This window comes from Suncus etruscus, chromosome 17 (assembly GCF_024139225.1).
Source record: "Suncus etruscus isolate mSunEtr1 chromosome 17, mSunEtr1.pri.cur, whole genome shotgun sequence".
Classification (NCBI taxonomy): Eukaryota; Metazoa; Chordata; class Mammalia; order Eulipotyphla; family Soricidae; genus Suncus; species Suncus etruscus.
This window is the reverse complement of record NC_064864.1, coordinates 7,340,454-7,366,549: the sequence shown is the minus strand read 5'-3', so window position 1 is coordinate 7,366,549 and position 26,096 is coordinate 7,340,454. Positions and strand designations below refer to the sequence as shown.

Sequence of the window (26,096 nt, the reverse complement as noted above, 5' to 3'; positions counted from 1 at the left end):
TGATATCTTTTTCTTGATATCTTGATATATTTTTCTTGCCTGATCTCTATAGCAAGCACTTCCAGTACTATGTAGAAGATGAGTTGTGAGAACGGACAGCCTTGTCTTGTACCAGAATTTAGAGGAAAGGCTTTTAGTTTTTCTCCATTGAGGATAATATTTGCCATTGGCTTGTTGTAGATGGCTTCTACTAGATTGAGAAAGGTTCCTTCCATTCCCATCTGCTGAGAGTTTTGATCAATAATGGGTGTTGGACCTTATCAAATGCTTTCTCTGCATCTATTGATATGATCATGTGATTTTTATTTTTCTTGTTGTTGATGCTCTGTATGATGTTGATAGATTTACAGATATTAAACATCCTTGCATTCCTGGGATAAAACCTCCTTGGTCGTAGTGTATAATCTTCTTGATGATGCATTGGATCCTATTTGCCAGGATTTTGTGAAGATCTTTGCATCAGCATTGATCAGAGATATTAGTCTGTAATTTTCTTTATTTGGCAGCGTCTCTGTCTGGTTTTGGTATCAAGGTGATGTGTTGGCTTCATAAAAGCTGTTTGGGAGTGTTCCCGTTTTTTCAATTTCATGGAAGAGCGTGGCTAGGATTGGTAGTAACTCCTCTTGAAAGTTTTGAAAGAATTCATCAGTAAATCCATCTAGGCCTGGGCCTTTCTTTTTGGGAAGATATTTGATTACAGTCTCAATTTCCTCAATAGTGATGGGGGTGTTTAGATATTCTACATCCTCCTTACTTAAATGTGGGAGGTTATAAGTGTCCAGGAATTTATCCCTTTCTTCTAGTTTCTCATGTTTAGTAGCATAAAGTTTCTCAAAGTAGTCTCTGAGTACCCTTTGGATCTCTGCAATATCTGTTGTGATCTCCCCCTTCTCATTTCTAATATGGGTTATAAGGTTTCTCTCTCTCTCTTTCTTTGTGAGTTTTGCCAATGGTCTATCAATCTTGTTTATTTATTTTTTTTCAAAGAACCAACTTCTGCTTTCATTGATCTTTCGGATTGTTTTTTGGGTTTCCACTTCATTGATTTCTGCTTTCAGTTTTGTTATTTCCTTTTGCTTCCTATTTTTGGTTCCTTTTCTTGGTCATTTTCTAATTTTTTGAGTTGCATCATTAAGTTATTCAGGTATGCCCCTTCTTCCTTCCTGATGTGTGCTTGTAAAGCTATAAATTTTCTTCTCAGGACCACTTTTGCTGTGTCCCATAGATTCTGGCAGTTTGTGTCTTCATTATCATTTGTTTCCAGGAAAGTTTTGATTTCCTCTTTGATTTCATCTCGGACCTACTGGTTGTTCAGTAGCAGGCTGTTTAATTTTCAATTGTTAAAGTTTTTCTTTTGTGTGGCTTTGCAGTTCACATCTAATTTCAGAGCCTTGTGGTCAGCAAATGTAGCCTGAAAGATTTCTATCCTTTTGATTTTATGGAGGTATGTTTTATATGTCAGCATGTGGTCTATCCTGGAAAGTGACCCATATACATTGGAGAAGAATGTGTATCCAGGTTACTTGGGGTGGAGTGTCCTATATATATATATCAACATATATATATGTATATATATATATATATATATATATATATATATATATATATATATATATATATATATATATACTAATCCTCTTCCTTCCATTACTCTTTTCAGGGCTAATATGTTTTTGTTGTGTTTTAGTCCGGTAGACCTGTCAAGTGTTGATAGGGCTGTGTTGAGGTCTCCCACAATTATTGTGTTATTATTGATGTCTCCTTTTATATTTGTCAGTAATTGTATTAGATAATTTGCTGGTCTCTTATTGGGTGCATATATGTTTAGTAGTCTGATTTTGTCCTGTTGCACATATCCCTTGATTAGTACATAGTGTCCATCTTTGTCCCTTACAAGTTTTTCAGTATAAAGTTGGTGTCGTCAGATATTAATATGGCCACCCCAGCTTTTTTAAGGGTGTTGTTTGATTGGATGATTTTCCTCCAGCCTTTGATTTTGAGTCTATGTGTGTTCTGACTATTCAGGTGTGTTTCTTGTAGGCAGCAGAAGGTTGGATTCATCTTTTTGACCCATTTTTGCCACTCTGTGTCTTTTAATTGGTGAGTTTAGTCCATTGACATCGAGGGACATGTTTGTCATAGGATTTAATGTCATCTTTGTAGATAAGTTTGCTGTGTTTGTTGATCTCTCTTGTCTTAAAGTAGACCTTTCAGTTTTTTTAAGGCTGGTTTTTTTTTCTTTGAAGTTTCTGAGCTGTTGCTTATCCATGAAGCTATGTATCCTTCCTTCAAACCTGAACATGAGTCAGGCTGGGTGCAGTATCCTCGGTGAGGCATCCATTTCATTCAGTCTTGTCACAATATCCCACCACTGTCTTCTGGCCTTGAGAGTTTCTTGTGATATGTCTGCTGTAAGTCTTAGGGATGCTCCTTTGAATGTAATTTCCCTTTTTGATCTTGCTGCTTTCAGTATTCTATATCTGTGGATTTGTCATCGTAACAAGGATGTGTCTTGGGGTGTTTTTCTTTGAGTCTCTTTTTGCTGGTACTCTTCGGGCATGCAGAATTTGATTGCATGTAGTCTTTAACTCTGGGAGTATCTCTTTGATGATGTCTTTGACAGTTGATTCTTCCTGGAGATCTCCTACCTGGGCCTCTGGGACTTTAATGATTCTTATGTTGTTTCTGTTGAGTTTATCAAAGACTCCTATTTTCATCTATTCACATTCCTTGAGTACTTTTTCCATTGCCTAATCATTTATCTTAAGGTTCTTTTCCAATTTCTTTTGTTGTGTTGAGTTTTTCTGCATCTCATCTCCCATCACGCTGATTCTGTCCTCATCTGCTTTTACCCTGCTGGAGAGGCCATCCACTGAGTTTTTCAGTTTTTCAGATCTGTTATTTCAGTTTGGAGTTTTCTGATTTCTGTCTTTGTGTTCTGTTCAGGTCGATCTATGCTTTCTTTGAGTTCTACAAACATCTTCCATATTTCTATTCTAAACTCTTATCCGAGAGGTTAATCAGATGGTTGTAATTTTTTAGGTCATCCATGCTATTGTCTTCATTCTCTGTGCATGGTGTTTGCCTGCGAGATTTCCCCATTGTCACGCTTGTAGTGCTGCAGGTATCTTGTGTTCCTAAGCAAAATCTTAGTGTGGTCAGAAAATCCTCACTGGAAGAGAGCAGGTACACAAAGCAGACGAATATGAAATATAAAACAATGATACCACACACAGTATATGTGGGGTCAACACATTTCTGGCAGGAGTGCAACAAATTTAATCTTCAGGCAAGGGAGTATATAAAGGGAAAAAGAGGCAGTCATAACATGAAAGGAATGCAATGTACATTGTTTGATCTTAGAACAAATACACATAGCTTTAGGTAGTTTATAACCTTAAAATAGAATAGGTTTCAGTTAGGAGTTAGAGGATAAAAGGAAAGCTAATTTATTACATATCAAAGAAGTTCCTGGCCCTAGGTGTCATTACTGATGTAAATTAAGGGATAGCATGAATCCTGGTTTACTCCTGATAACAAATATTCTTAACCTGAGGGAAACAGTATTCTAGTTAGGGGTTAAGACCCACTTCCTATGATCTGGTAATAGAGAACACTAAAAAATGGGTACAGAATTATACCTAGTAAAATACCCTAATTCTACACTGACCAAATCTCTTCATATGCAGGTATTCAAAGTGACAGGGAAAGTCCCTGAGACAGAAATCATTATGCTGTTGTGCTCAAAGGCAGGGAAAGAAGACCATTGTCTTGAAGATGCTATGTTTTGACTACTTTTAGCAGTTTTCTTTGGTACTGAAATTTCTTTATGACTGCAGGATAACTAAGGCCAAATTTCTGTAGTATAGCAGAAATGAATTAAAGGGAAATGTTAAGTCACTACCATGTCAGAAGTATGACAGAAATATCGCCAGTGATCCACACAGGGGTTTGACTTCTCCAACGGTCCTTCTGGCAGAGATATTTCTTGGGAGGAAATTAGGCACTGCACCAGGAAAGCCAAAAGCTACGTCTGGTGCGTGCTTCTCTAATAAATGAAGTCATGCATGTTGCATGCCACTACATTGTAGTGTGATTTTTGCTGCGTGTTGTGGTGGGGTTCATTGGTTAGAAAGAGTGCACCACCGCAATGCGAACCAAAACGGAGTGGCCATGCTCTTCTGGAGCCTCTGGGAGAGCTATTTTTTCTGGGCCCTTTTTGGCCCACTCCCAAGAAGTTCAGGAGACAGGACAGTGGAGAAACACGCACAGGCAACACTCACAGTTTCTCACAGTCGGGAAACACTGGGCAGGCATAGATTTTCCCAGCCTGATGTCACAAACAGGAGACCTGCTTTCTGCAGAATACTGCGAGTAGCCGGTTTTCATGGTCGGACACAGTTCCTTGGTGATCGGGCCCTTGGATGAGCCTCTGGGAGAGCTATTTTTCTGGGCCCTTTTCGGCCCACTCCCAAGAGGTTCAGGAGACAGAACAGTGGAATTAACAGCTTGGCATTTTCCTTTGGCTTTCTGTTACTTTCTTCACTTGTATTTTGATAACTCTTTAAGGGGACAATCAGCTTCCATTTTCCTTCTCTTGATCCTTTTTCAGTTTTTTGTTTGCTTGTTTTTGAGTACCCCAGCAGTACTTAGGGCTGATTACTACTCTGCTTATATTTCCATCCTGGAAGTGTTATGAAATAAACCTGTCCACTGTACTATCACTCTGTTCCCTTAGTACTACTTTTTTTTCTTTGAAATTTTCATGTCGTTTACAACTGAAGTTTTGAATGTATTTCCCCTTTCAAGTTTGAAACATGTGAAACATGTAATTCTAGTATTCTCTTTTTTTCCTTCAACTTGAGAATTTTACTAAGTATCTTTCCTCAAAAGAATGTTCTACTTTTCATATATCCTTCAGTATCCTTTGTAGAGCTGGTATAGAGACAAAGAATTCAGCAGCGGCTGTTGTTTTATGAATTTTTTTAATCACTCTTCAAATCTGAGTGATAACCTGATAGTAATGGGAATTCTTGGCTGAAGATTCTTTTCATTCCGTACAAATCTTTATTGTAGAGTTTAACTTGAGATATCTGATATGAGTCTTACTGGATTTCCTTTGCCACCTTTTGCTTCTCTCTCCTTTTAGGAACCCCTCTCTATAGTTCTTGCCATTTTGATGTCTGTATCTTGATAGTTTCAAGGTTTATTTTGTTTAGAACTCTGGATTTTCAGAATGTCTCTTAAATTGGGGAAGTTTATGACTAGTATTTATATATATTTACTAATATGTAATTTAATATATTTAAAATATATAATATATAAATATAAAAAATATCAAATTAAATAACCGGTGAGCACTACAGCAATAAAGATAGGTACCACATAATAGTCTCAGTTCTGAAATCAAATCATGCTCGAGTGCAACAAGAAAGAGAAAGACAAGACAAAATAAAATAAAATAATATTGGAGACGTTAACCATAATCTCCACACCAAAATAAAGACGTCAAAAAAATCGATCATTCGATAAACATGTGGAAAAATGATTGTTTTGTGCTTTTTTTTTTTCTCCTTTTCTTTATCCCCCTGCATAGGCACAGTAACTATTGGGGATATTGTAGAGGTTATTTAATTCGATATTTTTTTCTGTATTGTTGTGGTATTTCAATTACCTTTTTCACATCCTCTCTCAAACTGAGGTTGGAAGACTCTAGAGGGACTCAGCCCATTTTCAGTGTATTTGACTTTTAACTTCTTTTTTTTTTCTCTTCCTCTTATTTTGTACCCCATTCTATTGCTTTTCTTGCCTTCAAACAAAACCACATACCTCGATTTTTCTAGCTCTGCCTCTTAAATAGAAGGGAAAACAAGGGAGGGTTCCAGGCCAAACAGATATGTGTTCACTAATAGTAAGCCAGACAAAGAGGGGTACACCTACTTTAGCAGCCTGGGGGGTGATGGTGAGGTATATGGGTTGTAGAAAGGGAACTGGAATGGGGGGAGGACATAGTTGGTGATGGATATTCCCCTGACTCAATGTTAATATGTACCTAAAATACTATTGTGAAAGATATTTTAGCCATTATGGAAAAAAAATGTGTTTTTAACCGGAAACTTTCTTTGACTTACATGTATTATTATTATATCAATTATATTATATGTTATGTTATGTCACTATATTATGTTATGTTAGTTTACCTCATTATGTTAATCAATTTTGTCTCTTGAATAAAATCTTACAATAAAAAAATGTAGAGAATAAAAAATAAAATTAATGAAGATAAATAAGATTAGTGAGGGAATTATTTAGGAAATATAGCATTACTTGTATAATGATCATAATAAAATAATTGCTAACAAAAATATATAATATATAAATATAATAAAATAAACATGTATATATTTGACTAGTATTTCTTCCACCACTAATTCTTCCCCTTCCCTCTTTGTTCCTAGAATTCCTATAATCATTCATCTTAAATTTAGTCCATAAACCCCGAGGCCTTTATTTTTTTCATAACCCTCTCCTTTACTGTTGATGACTCATATCAGTTTCTTTATCACTGACTCAAGCTTCAGTTTCTTCCAACATGCTTTTGAGAGCTGCATAATATTTTATGCAGCTATTATCTTTTAGTTCTTCTTTTTTTTTATAATTTTTTATTATGAATTATGACAACAAAAGATGCAAAGAAAGAGGATAAGGTAAAGTTACAGTGGAAGGACAATCACCCATAACATAATTATCAGAAGAAGTCCCCTTGCTGATATCTTAACTTTGAATTTTCACCAAAGAAAGTTAAGATAAATAAAACAGAATCCATGTGCAATTACTTTTTCCCTCAAGTCCCCAGATTGTAGCACATTATAATATTTCTTAACAGCACACAAGGCAATCTAAAGCCATCAAACTTACGTAACTCCTTAAACATTAGAGGCATAGTATTTTTTACATTTCCATGTACATGCATATTAGCTTAAGTTAACCTCAAATTTTAAGTGGGTGTGTTTTAAGGATTAGAGTAAAAGGGCACAGTAAAAACGGTGTTAGAGTGGCAATTGTTGTTTGCATAGGCCCACCAAAATATGAGAGGCATGGAAAGGAATAGCCTTGGCCTAAATACAAAGAGATCCTACCCCTGAAGTTTCCTGGCATAAGACCAGCTCTAGGCCTCAGGAAAGTTATCGTTCGCTCCAAGACATTGTCCGTAGCGCCAACACACTTATCACACAGTCTCTGTTGTTGGTCTCATGTTTCTGTATTAAAGATTCTGGAATCTGCATGTCCTACATTGAAGTCATGATGTGGAGTGCCTTTTCGTTTCACCTCACCATGAAAGGGGAATGCAGGAAGCCCTGTCCTGTAAGCAGGTTGTTGTTGTTAAGTCTTCTCAGTGTTAAGGGAAGTCTCTTTTGAGCAGGATGATGTCTGAGCAGTGGTAGGGTCTTCCGTGGTAGAGGATTGCTTCCAGGTGATGTTATAGACAAACCTCACCATAAAGGGGCAATACAGCAAGCCCTGTCCAGTAAACAGGTCATTGTTCTTGTTGTCTTCTCAGTGTTAAGGGATGTCTCTTTTGAGTAGATCGATGTCTGAGCAGCTGTAGGGTCGTCCCTGGTACAGGAATGCCTCCGGGTGATGTTATATACAACATTGGATGTTTTGTAAATGTCTTCTGTAGATCAAGGGGTAAATGGAGAATGCCCATTCTTCTGAGGCCTGTGCCAGGTCTTTATGTCAATGTTCAGGGTGTAAGGTCTCATTGCACTACAAGATTTGTGAGTTCCCATTTCTATTAGATAAGAACTTATTGGTATGTATAGTTTTTTCCTATGTTATTGTGCCTACGCAAACAAGATATAAAGCCACGTGGTGCTATCAGATATATGGGGGCATAAGAACATTTCCAACAAGACCCATGACTTGGTTCAAACATAAGTATTAAACTGAGGGATTCTTTCACACCAAATTCCATATTGAGCAGTTCATAAAGAGAAGATAAAAAACATGGGGGGGGGAATCATCACTGTATAAGAAAGTATTTAGCAAAAGTTATAGCCGTCAAAGAAAACACCCATAAAATGTTGAAAAGATATGTGTCCTTTTTATGCCTTTTAAAATAGTTGGGTGGGTGATAACTCTAGGGCACCACTTTGGTCTGTGAATTAGGACTCAACAGTACTTAAGTTAGAAAGGGTAAAAAAGGAGTAATGATGATAGGAGTTAAAGAAGTTAAAGAGAAATATGAACTTATGAAGGGGTATGCAAAAGGGCAGAGTACAAAATGGACATTCTGCATACATAAAAACATAATTCAATGATAGTGAGTACTATTAATGTTTCTTGTGAGAGTACTATTAATGTTTCTTGTGCGCGCGGGGGCTATCGCCCCCGCGCGATTTTGAAAATGTAGACTGGACAGAGATTACCAGTGCCAGCCAAACCTCCTCCTGCTAGACTCCCGGCTCCCAAGAAGGAGAGATCCTTCAAGAAGCTGGGAGAACAGAAGTTCAGAGCCCCACCCAGACCCTCCCTAAGGAGCCGCATGGATAGTGGGGGAAGGCCTAGGGTACCTTCAAACTCCACCAAGGGACCCAACTCACCGGCTTGCCCAGGGGTGTGGCCCGGGGAAGCCCTGGAGATCTGGAGCAAGGCGGCAGAGGGGTGCTGGGGTTACCCAAATCCCGCACCCCCCCCCCCCCCCAGGCCTGGCCAAGCAGGCCTCCGGCATGGCGTGGGCCTGCCAAACCTCTTCTTGCTAGACTCCCGGCTCCCAGGAAGGAGAGATCCTTCAAGAAGCTGGGAGAACAGAAGTTCAGAGCCCCACCCAGACCCTCCCTAAGGAGCCGCATGGATAGTGGGGGAAGGCCTAGGGTACCTTCAAACTCCACCAAGGGACCCAACTCACCGGCTTGCCCAGGGGTGTGGCCCGGGGAAGCCCTGGAGATCTGGAGCAAGGCGGCAGAGGGGTGCTGGGGTTACCCAAATCCCGCACCCCCCCCCCCCCCAGGCCTGGCCAAGCAGGCCTCCGGCATGGCGTGGGCCTGCCAAACCTCTTCTTGCTAGACTCCCGGCTCCCAGGAAGGAGAGATCCTTCAAGAAGCTGGGAGAACAGAAGTTCAGAGCCCCACCCAGACCCTCCCTAAGGAGCCGCATGGATAGTGGGGGAAGGCCTAGGGTACCTTCAAACTCCACCAAGGGACCCAACTCACCGGCTTGCCCAGGGGTGTGGCCCGGGGAAGCCCTGGAGATCTGGAGCAAGGCGGCAGAGGGGTGCTGGGGTTACCCAAATCCCGCACCCCCCCCTAGGCCTGGCCAAGCAGGCCTCCGGCATGGCGTGGGCCTGCCAAACCTCTTCCTGCTAGACTCCCGGCTCCCAGGAAGGAGAGATCCTTTTAGTTCTTCTTTAGTGAATTTTTCTATCAACCTTTCTTCAAACTTGTTAGTAGAATCTTCCACTAATTTGTTTGTTTGTTTGTTTGTTTGTTTGTTTTGGGCCACACCTGATGATGCTCAGGGGTTACTCCTGGCTATGAGCTCAGAAATCGCTTCTGGCTCAGTGACCATATGGGATGCCGGGGACAGAACCCAGGTCAGTCCTAGGTCAGCTGCACGCAAGGCAAATGCCCTACCATTGTGCTGTTGCTCAAGCACCTGATTTTTTTCCCCAAGAAACATGGAAAGGACTGTTGTTTATTTTAAAGCCTTCTCAAGCCATGAAGTACATTCTAAGGTAGATGATACCTTTCTGGACTTAACTGTTAATGTGGTTGAGTTCCTTTGCTTTTTAAATTATTCCTGGTTCTACTTGGGGGTAAAAAAGTGTAGCTCCAAGTGCAAACTATCTGGAAAAATGATCTTGGACTCTTGCTCACAGGACTGACTGGGACCTTTGATTCTTGGTTTGTAAGGCCCTGGATAGCTTAGAATTTATGGTTATTAGTTCTTCTGAACTGTACTGATGTAGATTTGCTTTGGATTGCAGATCAAGAATCACTGTTGCCTATTTCTATCACAGTTAAACCAAGCTAACAGTTTTGAGGAGGGAAGTAAGGTGAGAGGGTGTAGTCATAGTACCTGATTTAGCAAACTGATGTTCAAAGCTACTGTTATCTTCTGGGTACAATGTTGAGGCTAGGCAGCAACCAGTGGTGCAATATAGTTATTAATGATGTAGTCCTGTGTTAACAAGTTTTCTGGGGCTGTTGTATCCAGGTGGCCTAATGTGTGTCTCAGTATGACTGGTTGTCTGAAAAATGAGAGGTTTTATTTGGGTGTCTGTTTGTTTGTTTGTTCTTTCTTGGAAGGGGACTCATAGATCCCACTACTTGTAGTATATCTATGTTAAGTGGGATGTTTATAGGCTAATCCAACATTGGGTGCTTTTGGGTTTATAACTGGTTATTCTTTCTTGCTGGAATGACCCCTTGATCTATATTCATCTTTTTCTCTTATTACCCACATTTTGTCAAAAGTCTAATTTATTAGAAATGAGAATGGCCCAGAGGCCCAATTTTGAACACAGAGACTGAACAGAACCTCTAAAACCATAATTTCCTAGACTTCGGCTTAGGGAATGAGCAAAAATATGGAGCACATGATACAGAAAACTAAACACACCAACAATGATGGAACAGAACCTCTAGAACCCTAAAGACTCTGTCCTAGGCCTTGTCCTAAGACCTGTGCAAATATAAGGATTGCTAGCTACAGTGGCCTGATTTTCTCATCCACATCCGAGAGGGAAGTTTCCTGACACTACAAAAAAAAATCCCTCGGATATGGCAATGAGTATGTATTGAGCCAGAGGTTGTTCCCATGACAATATGCTTCAAGAGTGGAGGAACCCTGAATCTCTTAGACTACAGGAATTTCCTTCCTTCCCCAATACTTACTGTGCCTATGCAAAAAAAAAAAAAAAAAGTTGGGGGAAGACCAAACCCTGCCACTCCAGCATTCCTTTTTCTTGTTTTGTTTTGTTTTTTTGTTTTTGATATTATTTTCCTTCTCCTTTTTCTTCCACTTTTTTCTTTTTCTTTCACTCTTGCAGATATTATTTGGTGATTTTTGTTTTAGTAGTTGTTACCAAATTTTTCTTCTCTTTTCCTTAACTTTTTTATCTCCACCAGAATAGTATAACTTGAATCATTCAGCCTCATAAATTGAGGGGGGGAAATGATGATACCAGGAGCAGTCATATGAACATGTAGTGCGAATAAAAAATGGCCAGACTGGAACACCAAACCCAAAGTCAATGACAGAATAGATTCCCAATCTACAACAAGCTGTAATGTGGAGACCAGTTACACTAGTATTCTGGGGGAGTGGGGGGTAAAGGAGGGAGATATGGGAGACATGCTGGGAACAGAAGTGGAGGGAGGACAACATTGGTGGTGGGGATGCCCTTCATTCATTGTCACTATGTACCGTAAATAATTCTGTGTAATGCACTTCAGTCAGAATAAAAAATAAAAAAAAAGGAAAAAAAAAGAAACGAGAATGGCAATTTCTGTCTTTTACTCTATATTGTTGGCTTGAAATAACTTGTTCTAGTCTTTCTGAGGATTTGTTTTACTTTTTCACATTTTTTAAATTTTTTATTTGGATTTTGAATCACACCCGGCAGTGCTTAGGGGTTACTCCTGGCTCTACACTCAGAAATCACTCCTGGCAGGCTCAGGGGACCATATGGGATGCAGGGATTTGAACCAATGACCTTCTGCATGCAAGGCAAACACCCTACCTCCATGCTATCTCTCTGGCCCCATGAGATTTTGTTTTACTTTATAACATGAGATTATTATATGGACTATCCAGATGAATCCTGGAACCCATTTTATATCTATCCAGGCTCTCTGTGTCTTTTGATTGGTGAGTTCATAGCATTTGAGTTTAGTGTCATTATTGATTTTAGGGAATAAATAGGTTTTACTTACTGTCAGACAAAAATTTTTTATACCTTTGTATTTTTCTTGTTCATGTTGTGTCAAGTTTTAGGCCATATCCAGAAGTACTCAGGGGTGAACTCAGTTCTGGTTTGTCCACAGGGGTGAATCAGGAACCAAGCAATATTAGAGATTAAAACTGGGCCTCCTGCATGTAATACATGCAAACTAGCCCTTTAAACTGTCTCCCACACCATTATTTTGTATTTATTACTATACTTCTAACACATTTGTTTCTGATTTTTCACAAAAACGCTTACAATGACCAGCCTCTCCTTTTTTTTTTTTTTCACTTTTCCCCTAAATGTACATGTATTTGCTTTTTGTTTTGAGGACATTTAATTTTACTTTCTATCACTAATATATATCCTTTGTGTGCTATTATTGACTCAACACAACAACTTCTTGCTTACCAGTTTCATCATTTTATTCTTCTCCTCTTTTGTTGTGTCATATCACTTTTTTTTAGCTTCTATTATTTTATTTACCCTTACTCAAATTTTTATGATTCTCTGTTTGTTTACATATAGAATTACTTTTAACATTTATTATAGAACAGGTTAGATGGTGTAAACTGTCTTCACTTTTTATTTTCTGAAAAAAATTATTTTCTGTCATATTTTGCCATATTCATAATTTGACAGGATAAGGTGTTTGTGGCTAACAGTTTTTGTTTTTGTCAATACCTATATGTCATTCTACATTCTTTAGCCTATGGGGTATTTTTTGCTGAGAAGTCTGATGAAAGCTTGATAAAAGTATGTTTCATGTTTTTTGTTTTTTTTTTAAGAAAGACCATTTTATTATTTTTGCAGTAGTTGCTTGGAAAAGGTTATTCCTGGGCCAGCATTTTTTACTGTCCTGAATATGAGGTTTTGGATTTAATGATAGGGTTCTCCTTTGTTTCCAAAGTCTGGTGTGATAGGGGGAAATGTGAAACTGATAAAGAGTTTAAAAGCCTCTGTCCATTTCTCAGTGTTGAGGGCTGGGTATGGGGGTATTGTTGAGGGGTGAGAATATTCCACACTACCCCCAAGTTTCTGCAATCACTCCCATTCTTTATTTCAATATACTCTTTATTTTCAGACTATGATCATATGAGAAAGCTATTTCTTGATAGACAGAGTGAGAGGTTATAGATAGCTACATGGTTGATAACTGATAACTAGTTGCGTAAACTAGCAGGACTCCTGTCTTCTATTTTTCATTTTCCCCAACATTGAGTCTATGTCAACAGTGCAATTTTTTTTTACCTGTTTGAAACATGAATAGTTACTTCTGCCAACTTATCCCTCCCCTACCAGCTCAGGTCTGCCCACAGTTATGAGAGTTGGTAAGCACAGTTCCATTTGGTGATCTTTTCACCAGTTGACCTTATCTGACTTTTTCTGCCATAATCATGCCTCTTCATACATCAGACACACATGTGTATCAGGGACATGTGACTTTTAATGAGTAATTATTTTTCTGTTATATGTAGTTGATTTCTGGTTGTACTTTAGTGGGAAACTTCTTTTGTCTATTACACCATTTCACCAGAAGTTCCTGTTTGGCATATTCTTATTAGAGAATTATCAAATGCTGATAGTGAAATCTCTCCTTGTCTTCTGTGGTTGTGGCTGATTTTGCAAATATCCTCTCCCATTAAAAGTTTTCTAACTTTAGACATGTACATATTATTCTTATCCTTAACTTCAGAGTGACCACTTCACTGGTGGCACTGAAGATAGTTACACCTTGCTAAGTACTATCAACATCAGATTGTTACTTGGTGTTTTAAGCACCTAACAATATGTGAAACCTGAAGATGCTATGTAGAGGTCTAAAATATTGTCTCTCCTCCAGACAGTTTGTATCAGGGAAATGTGTACACTGATGCAAGCAGCAAAGGCTACAGTAGTGGAAAATGAAGCCCTAAATTATATAATACAGAAAGAGAATAACAGAGTGGGAAAGATAAAATGTTAATTGTCATATATGAAGAACAAAATGACCTAGAAAATTAAGTCAGCAGTGGTTTCAAGAATTCTTAGGAAACGGGTGACTGAAGATGATTTAAAGATATGACATATTATACCTGACATATACATATACATATGTTTATACAACACTTAACACACACACACACACACACACACACACACACACACACACACGCCTGTCCTAAATCTTGGCAGTAGTAATCAAATGATTTTCTTTTTTTTGTAGCAAGTAATAGAGGTTGTCAAGGCTTCAAGTTTTTTGTTCCCTGAACCATTAGAAGAAGGAATTTCATTTGATATTTATTCAACTTTCATAGAGCCAGAACCAACATTGGATATAGATAAGAAGGTATGTTCCCTTTAATCTCTCAATTGAGCTTACCTCAGTATTGTTCTTTAGGAGTCCTGGCAAAATAATTAAATCTGTTTTCATTGACATTCTCTGTGATTTTTTTTTCATCTACACATTTTTAGCTTGATAAATGAGCAAGCTGATTGAGGCTCAGCTTTTTTAATCACTTCCACTCCAGTTTCCTCAATCTTACTTCACTTTGCCAAAGTTGGCGGTGTTGAACGCCATGATTTGTTGTGCGATGAGCTCACAACTGATGACAGTGTAGTATAATTTCAGATCAAAATCCCCCTCCAGATTTGCAGCATTATTTCTAATAAAAAGTAATATATACAAACTTACATATCCCTATATAAAAAGAGTCAATTTTACATATATGTAAACTATGTAATACAACTGCTTGTATATACAAATATATATGTAAATCACTTAAGACTTCGGAAATCGCCTGAATATTCCTGACGTTCGTTATTTCAGAGTTTGGATCGAAAACAACACCTCGAGGAAGCCCACTTAGAAGCTGACACTTCAGAAGAGGATCCTTTAGCTCACTTTACAATCGAAGATATAAAATCCTTGCTGGGTCAAGTCACAGATGAGATTTTAATCAACATCCAGGTACTCAAGCTTGATATGTTCTCACTTATTTTATTACGAGTTAATTATCCAACCTCCACGTTAATGTCTGCAATCCTACCTGCTCTCAGCTAGCAAGAGTGATGCTTATGATGGAGGAGTTCAATTTCACATCGCCACATAATTCTCAGTTGAGTCATCTTCAGACTCAAAAAGATCACCAAATAGATTTGCCTACAGCACATAGTGTGGTTGTATTATCAGTCTGTAAAGTCATTCAGGATGGAAACTCAAAAATGTGTGCCTGTCACACTGTAAACAGTTGCTCATGCAAGAGCAATTCTAAACACTGAAGATCAAATCTTAATTCTCAGCTAAATTGGAGCTGTCGCCAAACTTCTAAAGAGCCCTTTTAAATCTTTGAACTCTCTCTCAGAGAGTTTGCTGGCTTCACATACCACTAATAGCTGAACAATTTACACCAGTGACTGCACGAAACAGTGATGGCAACGGCCAGCCTAGGAGGAGCAGCCGATGTGTATCCGTTTGCTTTGCTTTATGTTTATTCTTGCTTATGAATTATAAATTTGCTTCAAAATTATAAATCAAATTTATAATTATCAAATTATAAATTTGCTTCAAAATTATAAATCAGGGGCTGGAGAGATAGCATGGAGGTAAGGCGTTTGCCTTTCATGCAAGAGGTCATCGGTTCGAATCCCAGCGTCCCATATGGTCCCCCGTGCCTGCCAGGAGCAATTTCTGAGCATGGAGCCAGGAGTAACCCCTGAGCACTGCCGGGTGTGACCCAAAAACCACAAAAAAAAAAAAAAAAAAAAAAAAAAATTATAAATCAAAAGCCATCTTTGCCTAACACAAAGACTGGTATCATGTTCCAGAAAAAAATAATGATTAGCAAATTGTTATATTTGAAGAAGGTTTATGATTTTTTGTAGCAATTACATTGAATCAATAGGCCATTAAAGTGTATGTTTTAATTAATGCATCTACATATATATACATATATATATGGTATGTTGTATTAACAACCAATTTAGAAAGAGCAAAATATTTGTTTGGCATAAACATACCTTGTTATTTGTTTAATCATCAAATGTTAATGCAGTATTTACAAGAATATTTAATGATTTGATGCCAACAGAACCAGCCAAAGTCCTTGGCATAATAAAGAGTGGTTAGTGTTTAGCAGATATAGTGGAAGAACACGTTTTACACAAAGCTTTATTGTGAACAACCCCCTGAATGTAATAACTAGTTTCTGTGTGGAAGGGCAGAGTGCAGTTGAATTAAGCTGAGTTTAGTACGTATCTCCTCTTTAAGATTTGATAACATTTCATCTAAATATAGTTTATGTATAATCATGGCCCTGGGCTCCTTGCAGTCCTGCAGTTTTACAATGATGGCTGAGGAACTACCAGGCAGTAATAGAATTGTTTGCAGGCCCATAGAATTAAGAATCTTTACCAAAGCTGTGGAGTGAGCAAAACACATTTAAGTATCCGCTGAATTTTTTAATATGAGTATTATATCATGCATAGCACTCTATAATAGAGAAGTATTATTGCTATAAAAGCTCACACAAATAAATAAGAAAACTTCCAAATAAACACTCTAGCCTTATATTTGAAGGAACTACAAAAAGAATGGCCAGAGAGATAGCACAGCAGGTAATGTATTTGCTTTCTATGTGGTGAGCCCATCTCAATCCCTGGCACTGGGTATGATACCTGAAACTCATAAAGATTTTTTCTGAGTACCAAGCCAGGAGTAAGCCCACAAACAAAAACAATATAATATAATTAAATAATATTCTATCATTCTACCTATTATATTCAATAATCTTCATTATTATCTATTAATAAGGTTAATATTTATTAATATTAATATGTTTATATTATGATATGTTATGTGTAATATATAAATAATAAAATATATCTAATAATTATAATTATGTGATAATTATATCATGCATGTTGTGTTTTATATTTTCGTTTTATGGTTATTTATTAATTTTTATTATAGTGAATTATTTGACATGTTTTATTATATTTATTAAATACTATTTAATAAATTATGATTAAACAAATGAGTCATTATAATAGAAATCAGTGGAGTAACACAATATAAAAAATCTTGGCATAAATAAATTAAATAGAAGCCAAAATGATCATACACAGATACACAAAACCAAGAGAGGTTTCTTTGAGAAGTTAAATTTAATTAATACATTTAAGAAAAAGCAATTTAGTAAAAAAAAATATCTGGGGCTAGAGTACAGCGGGTAGGGCACTTGTCTTGCACAGGGGCAGCCCAGGTTTGATCCTTAGCATCCCATATGGTCCCCCAAGCACCTCCAGGAATAATTCCTGAGTACAGAGCCAGGAGTAACCTCTAATAACTGCTGGATGTGGCCCAAAAATTAAAAAGAAGCAAAATAAATTTATAACATAAATGCAAATTATTATGAGACTATCATAAAATCATTATGCAAGCAAATTAGACTGCTTGGAATAAATTTAAATTTATAAGAGATTTATAAACTTTAAAACTGAACCACAAAGAAATAGATCACTTGAACAGATCATTCGCAAATATACAAATCAAAACAGTAATCAAGTTTCACTATAAGAGCAAACTTTATGGATTGAAAGAATAAACATTATTTAAAATGACCAGCCACCTAAAGCAATTTATAGATTCAACAAGAATGTCTATTAAAATTATAGTGCTATTTTTTCAGAGGATTGAAACCAACAATTGCAAAATTTGTATAGAACTTTGTGTGTGTGTGTGTGTGTGTGTGTGTGTGTGTGTGTGTGTGTATATAAACGGTGGTCCGTACACCATTCAAATACAAATCAACGATTAAAAACTTGTAATTGCTCCTTTTCTAACTATATGGACAGAATTTTAAATGGCATAAGCAAATCAAAATTAGAAAGTGAAAGAAAATTACTGGATAGTTTATCTCATGTAAAATATAAATAACAAAAGCAAAACATTTCACGATAGAACAAAAGTAAATATTAGATTCTCTAAAAAATATGATTATTCCCAGAGAAGGGTAGAATATGAGTAAAAATAAATGGTAGGGTAATCAATATAATAACAGGAATGACAAAATATGTTGATGATAGATATGAAGTTTCTATCTACCTAGCGGTATGAAGCTGAACTCCCAAAAGTCATGTAGCATTTTAAGTCAATTATAGGTTGATTAATAAAATTTCAATTAAAAACACCTAATTTATTAATTTATTTGGGTTTGAGGCCATAACTGGCAGTGATCAGAGCTTAATCCTGGTTCTGCTCTCGAAAATTACTCCAATGATACTCAGGGATCTATATGGAACTGGTAGAAAACATCTGACTCTGTACTATCACTCCAATTTTTAAAATATTAATTTAAGTTAAAAATAAACTTTCAGAAGTTAAAAAACATAAATACTGAACGTGTCTAAGATTGTCCCAAGTCATCCTTTCTGGAACCAAATTTTATTAGTTCTCTCATCTAACTGTTATTAATCATAGATCATGCTTGAGCCAGATTAAATGTAGAATTATGTAGTTTACATAATAATTTTTATATTTTATAGATAAGAGAACATTTTTCAATAGTTATTCAATTAAATAGATTTCTAGTGTCTCGATATAGCAAATCTTTTCCATATTTTTTAATAATCATACGAAATTCATGTGAATTGGTAGCTTTTTTTCTAGATATATATAAATTGATAATGTGTTTTCTGTGACAGAAACAGAAAAGCAAAGTAATTTTTCTAGGGTTAGAAAGTTTTGAGGGGCCGGCGAGGTGGCGCTAGAGGTAAGGTGCCTGCCTTGCAAGCGTTAGCCAAGGAAGGACTGCGGTTCGATCCCCTGACCCATATGGTTCCCCCAAGCCAGGGGTGATTTCTGAGCGCGTAGCCAGGAGTAACCCCTGAGCATCAAATGGGTGTGGCCCAAAAACCAAAAAAAAAAAAAAAAAAAAAAAAAAAAGGAAGTTTTGAAAGCCTTGAGATATGAGATGCTTATTTTTACTCATAAAAATAACATGTTCTCTAATATCACCACCAGACAACTTTGGATTGTTGTACTCCCTTGGCACTATTTCCTGTTTACACTTGTGTCTTAGTCAGATTCCATGGCAAATAATTATAAAACTTACCTAAATTTCTTCTCTTATATTTCATTTCAAAAAACCCACCTTCAGTGTTCTGGGATTTTGTTTTAATTTACTTAATTTTAATTTTTGTTTGTGTTTTGGGGCCACCCCTGACAGGATTCAGGACTTACTCTGGCTTTGTGCTCGGGGAACAATTTGTGGTGCAGGATAAAAAAAACTGGGGTCAGCCACATGCAAGGCTATAGCCTTTTTTTTTTTTATTTAAACAACTTTATTACATACATGATTGTGTTTGGGATTCAGTCATGTAAAGAACACCACCCATCACCAGTTCAGCCTTAATTTTTTATTATCTTTCTAATTCTTGTTCCTAGACATTGCCATGCCCCAATTAAGAGGTGGTTTCATAACAGGAATCAACATATAAAGTCCTCTGAGAATAGTTGCCTGTTGTAGAAAGATCTAACAAATAATTATTTGCAATGTTTTAACTTTTTTCTCCTTTATTTAACTCATAATCTAAATTTTGGAATAAAAATGTAGTAAAGAATTCATGTTTTAAAGATGATTTTTCAAAGGCTTTCTAATTTTGTTCCCGGCATATTTTACTTTCTCAATTTTTGAAAATATTGTGTGAAGAGAAATTTTTAAAAATATTGTGTGAAACCTTTATTTTTGTTAAGCTACTTATATTTCCCTGTTGACTCATAGTTTATGGACTTATTATCTTAGCCCTTAGATACTAATTAAAATTATGAATAGAGAATAGGATAGTGCAAAATGAAAATTAAAATGAATTTTTCTAATTTTTATTTAGGCATTTTGTTTTATAATACTATCACTTTTTTTTTTGAAAGTTCTTTTTTTTTTTTTTTTGTCCCCCAATTCACAATACATACCCGGCAAGGGTCCTGTGTTGAGGTGTATATGGGGTGCCTTTACTGTACCTCCTCTTTCTATACAGCCAGTGTAAAGAACACAGCCTGTGGTAAGAATTGGGAGGCCTTATTTTATCTTTTATTTATTTTATTTTTTTTTTCTTCAGGGCAAACTAAAGTTTTTTTTTTTTAAGTAAGAATTCATTTAAAGGACAAAATTGATTAACATAATGAGGTAAACTAATATAACATAATATAGTGACATAACATAACATATAATATAATTGATATAATAATAATACATGTAAGTCAAAGAAAGTTTCTGATTAAAAACACAATTTTTTTTCCATAATGGCTTACATATCTTTCACTGTAGTATTTTGGGTACATATTCACATTGAATCAGGGGAATACCCATCACCTAATATGTCCTCTTCTCAATCAAAAATCAAATATACTGAAAATAGGCAGAGTCCTGTCTAGAGGCTTCCAACCTCAGTTTGAGAGAGGATGTGAAAAAAGTAATTAAAATACCACAACAATACACACACACACAAAAAAAAAAAATATCGAATTAAATAACCGATAAGCACCACAACAATAAAGACAGGCACCACACAATAATCTCGGTTCTGAAATCAAATCATACTCAAGTGCAAAAAGAAAGAGAAAGACAAAAAAAAAAGACAAAACAAAATAAAATAAAATAATATTGGAGACATCAACCGTAATCTCCACACCAAAATAAAGACGTCAAAAAAATAGATCATTTATTCTCCTCTTGCTGCTTTCGTGGTATGTGGAAGACTTCTACTTTATCTTGGATATCTTGAATATCACTAATATTCAGGCATACAGTGTTCCCACTACACACCCCACAACCAGTGGCAGCCTCCCTCTACAAAATCTAAAGGTGTTCTCCACCCAACACTCATCCCACCACCTAGATAAACTCATTTAAATTTGATTATTACAATTTGTCTCACATATTTGTAATCATGTTAACATTTATGGTTTTGATATACAGTTCTCTTATATCATTCTAACCAAAAGCACCAAGACCCTACCAATCTCCTTATCTAGTTCATTTCATCATTTTTCCCAGCACCCAACATACTCCCCATTTTACTTGATATTAATGAGCCTATAATCCAGAGACAAGAGTTTGCCATCATTCAGTATATTCCATTCCTATGATGATTTTTTTATATACCAAAATTAGTAAGATTATACAATATTTTCCCATTCACTGGCTTCACTTAACATGACACCCTCCAATTTCATTCTAGTTGTTCATGACTATAGATCTTCATGGGGTTTCATAGTATTCCACTTTGTATATATGCCATAACTTTATCATACAGTCTTCTTTATTGGGTGAGCATTTCAGGTAAGTCTGTATTCTGGCTGTTGTACTAAGTGCTGCAAAGAATAAATGTGGATCTATATCTTTTTGAATTAGTGCTTTTTTTATTGTTGAGGAAAGTTACTGAGATAAAATTTCTGGGTCTATATTGAAATACTATTCTTACTTATTTGAGATATTGTCCTTACTATATTACAAATAAGCTGACAGGCAATATTCTTACAAAAGTGGGAATAGGGGTTGCTTTACTTACCACATGCTTGCAACACTGATTATTTCCAATCTTTTAGGGTTCTCTTTTAGAAAAGCATTGCATAGTTAAAGTTATATTTAGTGGAACAAACGTTAACATGTTTTAAAGGCTACATTTAAAAAATATATAAATTATTGCACTATATTCTGACATTAGGCATTGACTTTTGACCCTATCAAATCAATATTGTTCAATGCTATGAAAATTTTACAAGAAGTTTGCCATCTTAAGGATTTTAGACACATTTTGATGAAAAATTTCTAGATTTGAAAAACAAACCAATAATACCAGCATATTAATCAATGGGAAACAACTGAACTAAATGCTTATTTTTAGCAGTCTTTACTTTAATAAAACAGGACTATACCCAGTCCTGGTGGTTGTAGCTCATCTGTTCAAAAAATATTTGGACAAATAATAAGGACAGACCTAGAGAGATAATAGAGAAGTTAAGGCACTTCTCTCATATGCTCAGGTTCAATTCCCAGCACCTGGTTCTCTGAACACTAGTAGGAATCAACAGGATTGTTCTTGGAATCATAAGATTATTTCTTCAGACCATTTCAATTCCTATATGATCTTATATGTCATATGGCACAAATTAATTTATTAAAGGAGTAGCAGCATTTTTGAAATATCTCACCCTTTCACAATATCATATATGGTCCAAGACGAATTGTGTGACATTGGTGAATGAGAATTGAAATTAAGACTGGAAAACTAGCTCAGGAGGTTGCTGAGTGACCAATGCATGTGGTTCTCCAAACACTACTATGAACAATTCGAAGCACAGAGCCAGGAGTCAGCCCTGAGCACTATGCATGGCCCAGATTCCCCAAATAAGAAGTAAATAACAAAGAGACATGATAAACAAGTGACAATCTACTCTTGAACAGACCAATCTCTTTCATCCAGATTCTGCAGGTGGTAGTTGAATTGAAATCCTGATCACCATAGACCACACAGAAAGTTCCCAACTGTGTTTGTTCTACTTTTCCTTATTAGAAAAAAACTATTATTCAGTGTGTCACTAGAAATCTATCTTTTTAATGCAAACAAAAGATACTGCCTTTAGCCCCCAACTGCATCTTAAATTGTTGATCCCCAGTATCATTCTAGAACCCCACAGGTTACAGTATTTTCCACTTTGGGAAACACTTATTATTACCTCAGGATATTTCTGTTCTCTCAGAAACTGAGGTGCCTTTTCCCCCACAAAGTTCACACCGTGGCAATGACTTCTGTTTCAATGAAATATCAGAAAGACCTCCAGGTTAATCTGAAAACCCTGGTGAGGCAATGAAACAGAAACTAGTAAATCATAGCATATCTGTCCTGAGTTGGAAAGAATGAGGTTATTGGTAACTCTAGAACACATTAACCAACAATAGGAATAGTGATTGTTTAGCTAGACCAGTGCTTTCATTATTTGGAGTCACAACGAGATTATTTGTTCAGATCAGTTCAACTCTTATATGATCTTATACCTTATATGCCACAAACTAATTTATTAAAAAAAAAAGTAGCAGCATTTTGGAAATAGTTCACCCTTTCACAATATCTTTGTCCGTGATGAATTGGGACATTGGGGAATGAGAATTGAAATTAAGAATGGAAAACTATTGCAGAGAGGTCTGGTAGGCGGCTCAGTGGCTAAATCATCTGCTGTGCAAACATGAATATGTGGGTTCAGTCCCCAGGATGACTCATAATCACCCAGCACAATCCGAACAGCTCTATTTGTACCTGGCAGCTTCATGCTCTGTAAATTTCAACTGCCTTGCTGCCAAATGGGTATGAGCACCATGCCAAAAGGCTGAGAAGCACCCTGGTCAAGAAAGTGACAAGCAAGGCTAGAGCGGTGGCACAAGCAGCAAGGCGTCTGCCTTGCACATCCCTGATCCAGGACAGACAGTGGTTCGATCCCCCAGCATCCTCTATGGCCCCCCAAGCCAGGAGCAATTTCTGAGCGCATAGCTAGGAGTAACCCCTGAGCGTCACCAACAGTGCCCCCCCCAAAAAAAAGAAAGTGACAAGCACATATGTGAACACAAATATGAAGTGTTACCTCTCCTGCAACTCACCCCATGAGCACATGTACAAATTGTAACCTAGCCTCTCATGAGCACAGAAGCCAATACCACAACTGTAGCCCAGCTTTTGGTGAACAACACAATCAAATGGGCAAGCACTCAACAAATGTCATGTGTGCTCCCTTGGTCACTCCACCAGAAAAAAGAGAAGAGGTCAAAAAAGCAAGCATGTAATATTAACATCATCCTTTGGACTAAACTTCTCTTAATGTAAACTAAAGATAGTTAAGTGGCTTGCTCAATACTCTATCATTAAACTAATTATCTCCAGACTAGCGTTCTTGACTTCTCTATCAAAATCAGGCTCAAAGATAGTAAAGATACTTATGAAAGCAAAGCAGAATATTATCACGTAAGGCCATCAAGGTAGACATGGTATAAACTAATATAGTTAGTCGATACATACATAAGAAAAGCGCGTTTGGGGTGATAAACTTCTTTTGACAAAATTTTTCTTTTATACAAAAGTAAAACAATGACTTTCTCAAAATAGTTACCTAAAAATCCAATTTATGTTGTAATCATTAATATCCTGAAATTTTTTTCTATATGTATAAAATATCCCTCAATGACTTGTAGACATTTTTTAAAAATCACTTAAGCAAAATTACCCACTTTGCCATGTTTTTGTACATAATTGTGTTATTATGGAAAAAGGAAAGATATTTCTAGAATAGTCATGTTCAAATGATGTAAAAATATCTGAGAATTGTGCAGGTAGCAATGTTAGTCCACAGACTACCAGTGCCAGAGGCTAAATGCTACCACAGTCACAGCAACACTAAACCTGTCATCAGTCACAATTTTTTTACTACAAAAACTCTACAACACAAAGTGGCATAATTCCCAGTTATAATGTATGATGACTACTCCTAATTATGAAAACTGTTCTAATTGTGAGATTACTTGTGTTGTTCTTGCACAACAAGTTTTGTCTGGGATTCCATTTAGAATGTGTTACACTGGAGGCAAAAAAACATCTATTGTAAAGGAGGAATAGGGTACGGGATGGACACAGATGCGGCAATAACTGAGCCCAGAGCAGTTATTCTGATGCAGTGCTTATTGGTAAAGTCTGTCTGAAAATACAGATAAATGTACTCTATCTCCCAACACAAGGCGATGTGAAAAATGGCTGTCCAAATACCACTTCCTGTTCATAGCATACATGCTATACATTGGGAATGTGCAGAAAAATATGATAAAGTGTTATCACATCACTACAGGCTGAAACATGACTGTGTCTGCAAAACAGGAAGGTGTGTGAGGGATAATGTCTGTCTTTAGGCACTATAGTGTGTCAAAACCACAAAGACAATGTGCAGGGAAAGATAGCTCCATCATAACCATTTTTTTATGATTGTCTTCACAGAACGAGATAAATGAAAAGCTGCAAATACGGGAAGAGGCCTTTCATGCACGAATAGAAAAATTGAAAAAAGCCTGAGGACTCCGTACCAGGACAGTAATGCTAAACTTCACAGAAACAAACAAAATCTGTTACAATAATAAACTCTACAGCAAGCTGTCTCCTTCATTTAGTTGGGAGCAGAAAACAAAGCCCACTTTCTATTATCTTAAAGTAATTAGGAAAGTGTTTATCCCGAGTTTGATATCTTCTATTACATAATAGCCCTTGAATTTATTGCACTGTGAATAATAAGAGTATTTTATATACAAGAGTTTGGAGCCTTATATATAAAAATACAATTACTTTTACTCTGCCTCTTTGACGTTTTGGCTATAAATGTATTCATAATAAAGTTATCTTTTTTTAAGAAAGAAAAGGTTATATTTTATCCACATGGACCCAAATTAATTGTCTCATTAAAGGAGCATTGTGAACACATACCACTATCATCCTGCTGGAAATAAAACTTACAAAACAATAGCAATTCACATAAATATACTAGGTGCTTTTTTTCCTCTTAAATCTTTTTGGTTCTCTCTTATTTAAACGTTTCAGTGTGAAGCCAATTTTCTGAAATTATGTAATGCAGTTTGAAGCACTTTAATTTATTCAGTACTGTATTTGTTATTTCTAATCTTGTTACTCTCCCAGGAGAATACATGACCTATATAAAAAGAAGCAATGTATAAATGGTTATTAAAGACCAACCTATATATGGATTGTAAAACATTTAAATACAAATCAAACTCACAGAGCTCTTAAAATTAACCATTATATTGCAGTAGAGTGATTTAAAACTTCTCAAGCCTTTAAGTACCTTTATTAAAACAAAAAAAATATATATACATTTGCCAACTGAATTTTCCCTGTTGAACAAAAATTACTACCTTTGCCCTTTCCAAAGTTCTTGGGCTTCAGAATATCCTAAAATGGAGAGAAATGCTAGAAAGGGACATTTTCTTCTAGGAGTTTCCTATTATTTATTTTGTATTTATATGAGGATATTACTTATTATGTATTTTCAGTGCATGTTCTAGCCTTAAAATATACCCTTACTCTGCTGTCAGTATTGAAAAATTTTTCCAAAATGTAT

General features: G+C 36.4%; 1 protein-coding gene and 1 non-coding gene across 2 annotated transcripts in view; one reads left to right on the top strand and one right to left on the bottom strand.

Moving 5' to 3' along the window:
* The window catches only part of CABCOCO1 (ciliary associated calcium binding coiled-coil 1), a 155,885-nt gene extending 130,618 nt beyond the window's left edge, over positions 1-25,267 (top strand). Inside the window, exons 6-8 of the mRNA XM_049790629.1 lie at positions 14,157-14,279; positions 14,760-14,900; positions 24,965-25,267. Of these exons, the coding sequence (XP_049646586.1) occupies positions 14,157-14,279; positions 14,760-14,900; positions 24,965-25,039 (339 nt within the window). The 3' untranslated portion in view covers positions 25,040-25,267. The remainder of the gene's footprint in view (positions 1-14,156; positions 14,280-14,759; positions 14,901-24,964) is intronic.
* LOC125995620 (small nucleolar RNA SNORA51) lies at positions 19,875-20,007 on the bottom strand. Its single transcript, XR_007491116.1, has one exon. It is a non-coding gene; the product is annotated as a small nucleolar RNA SNORA51 (small nucleolar RNA).
* Positions 25,268-26,096: the final 829 nt, after the last annotated feature.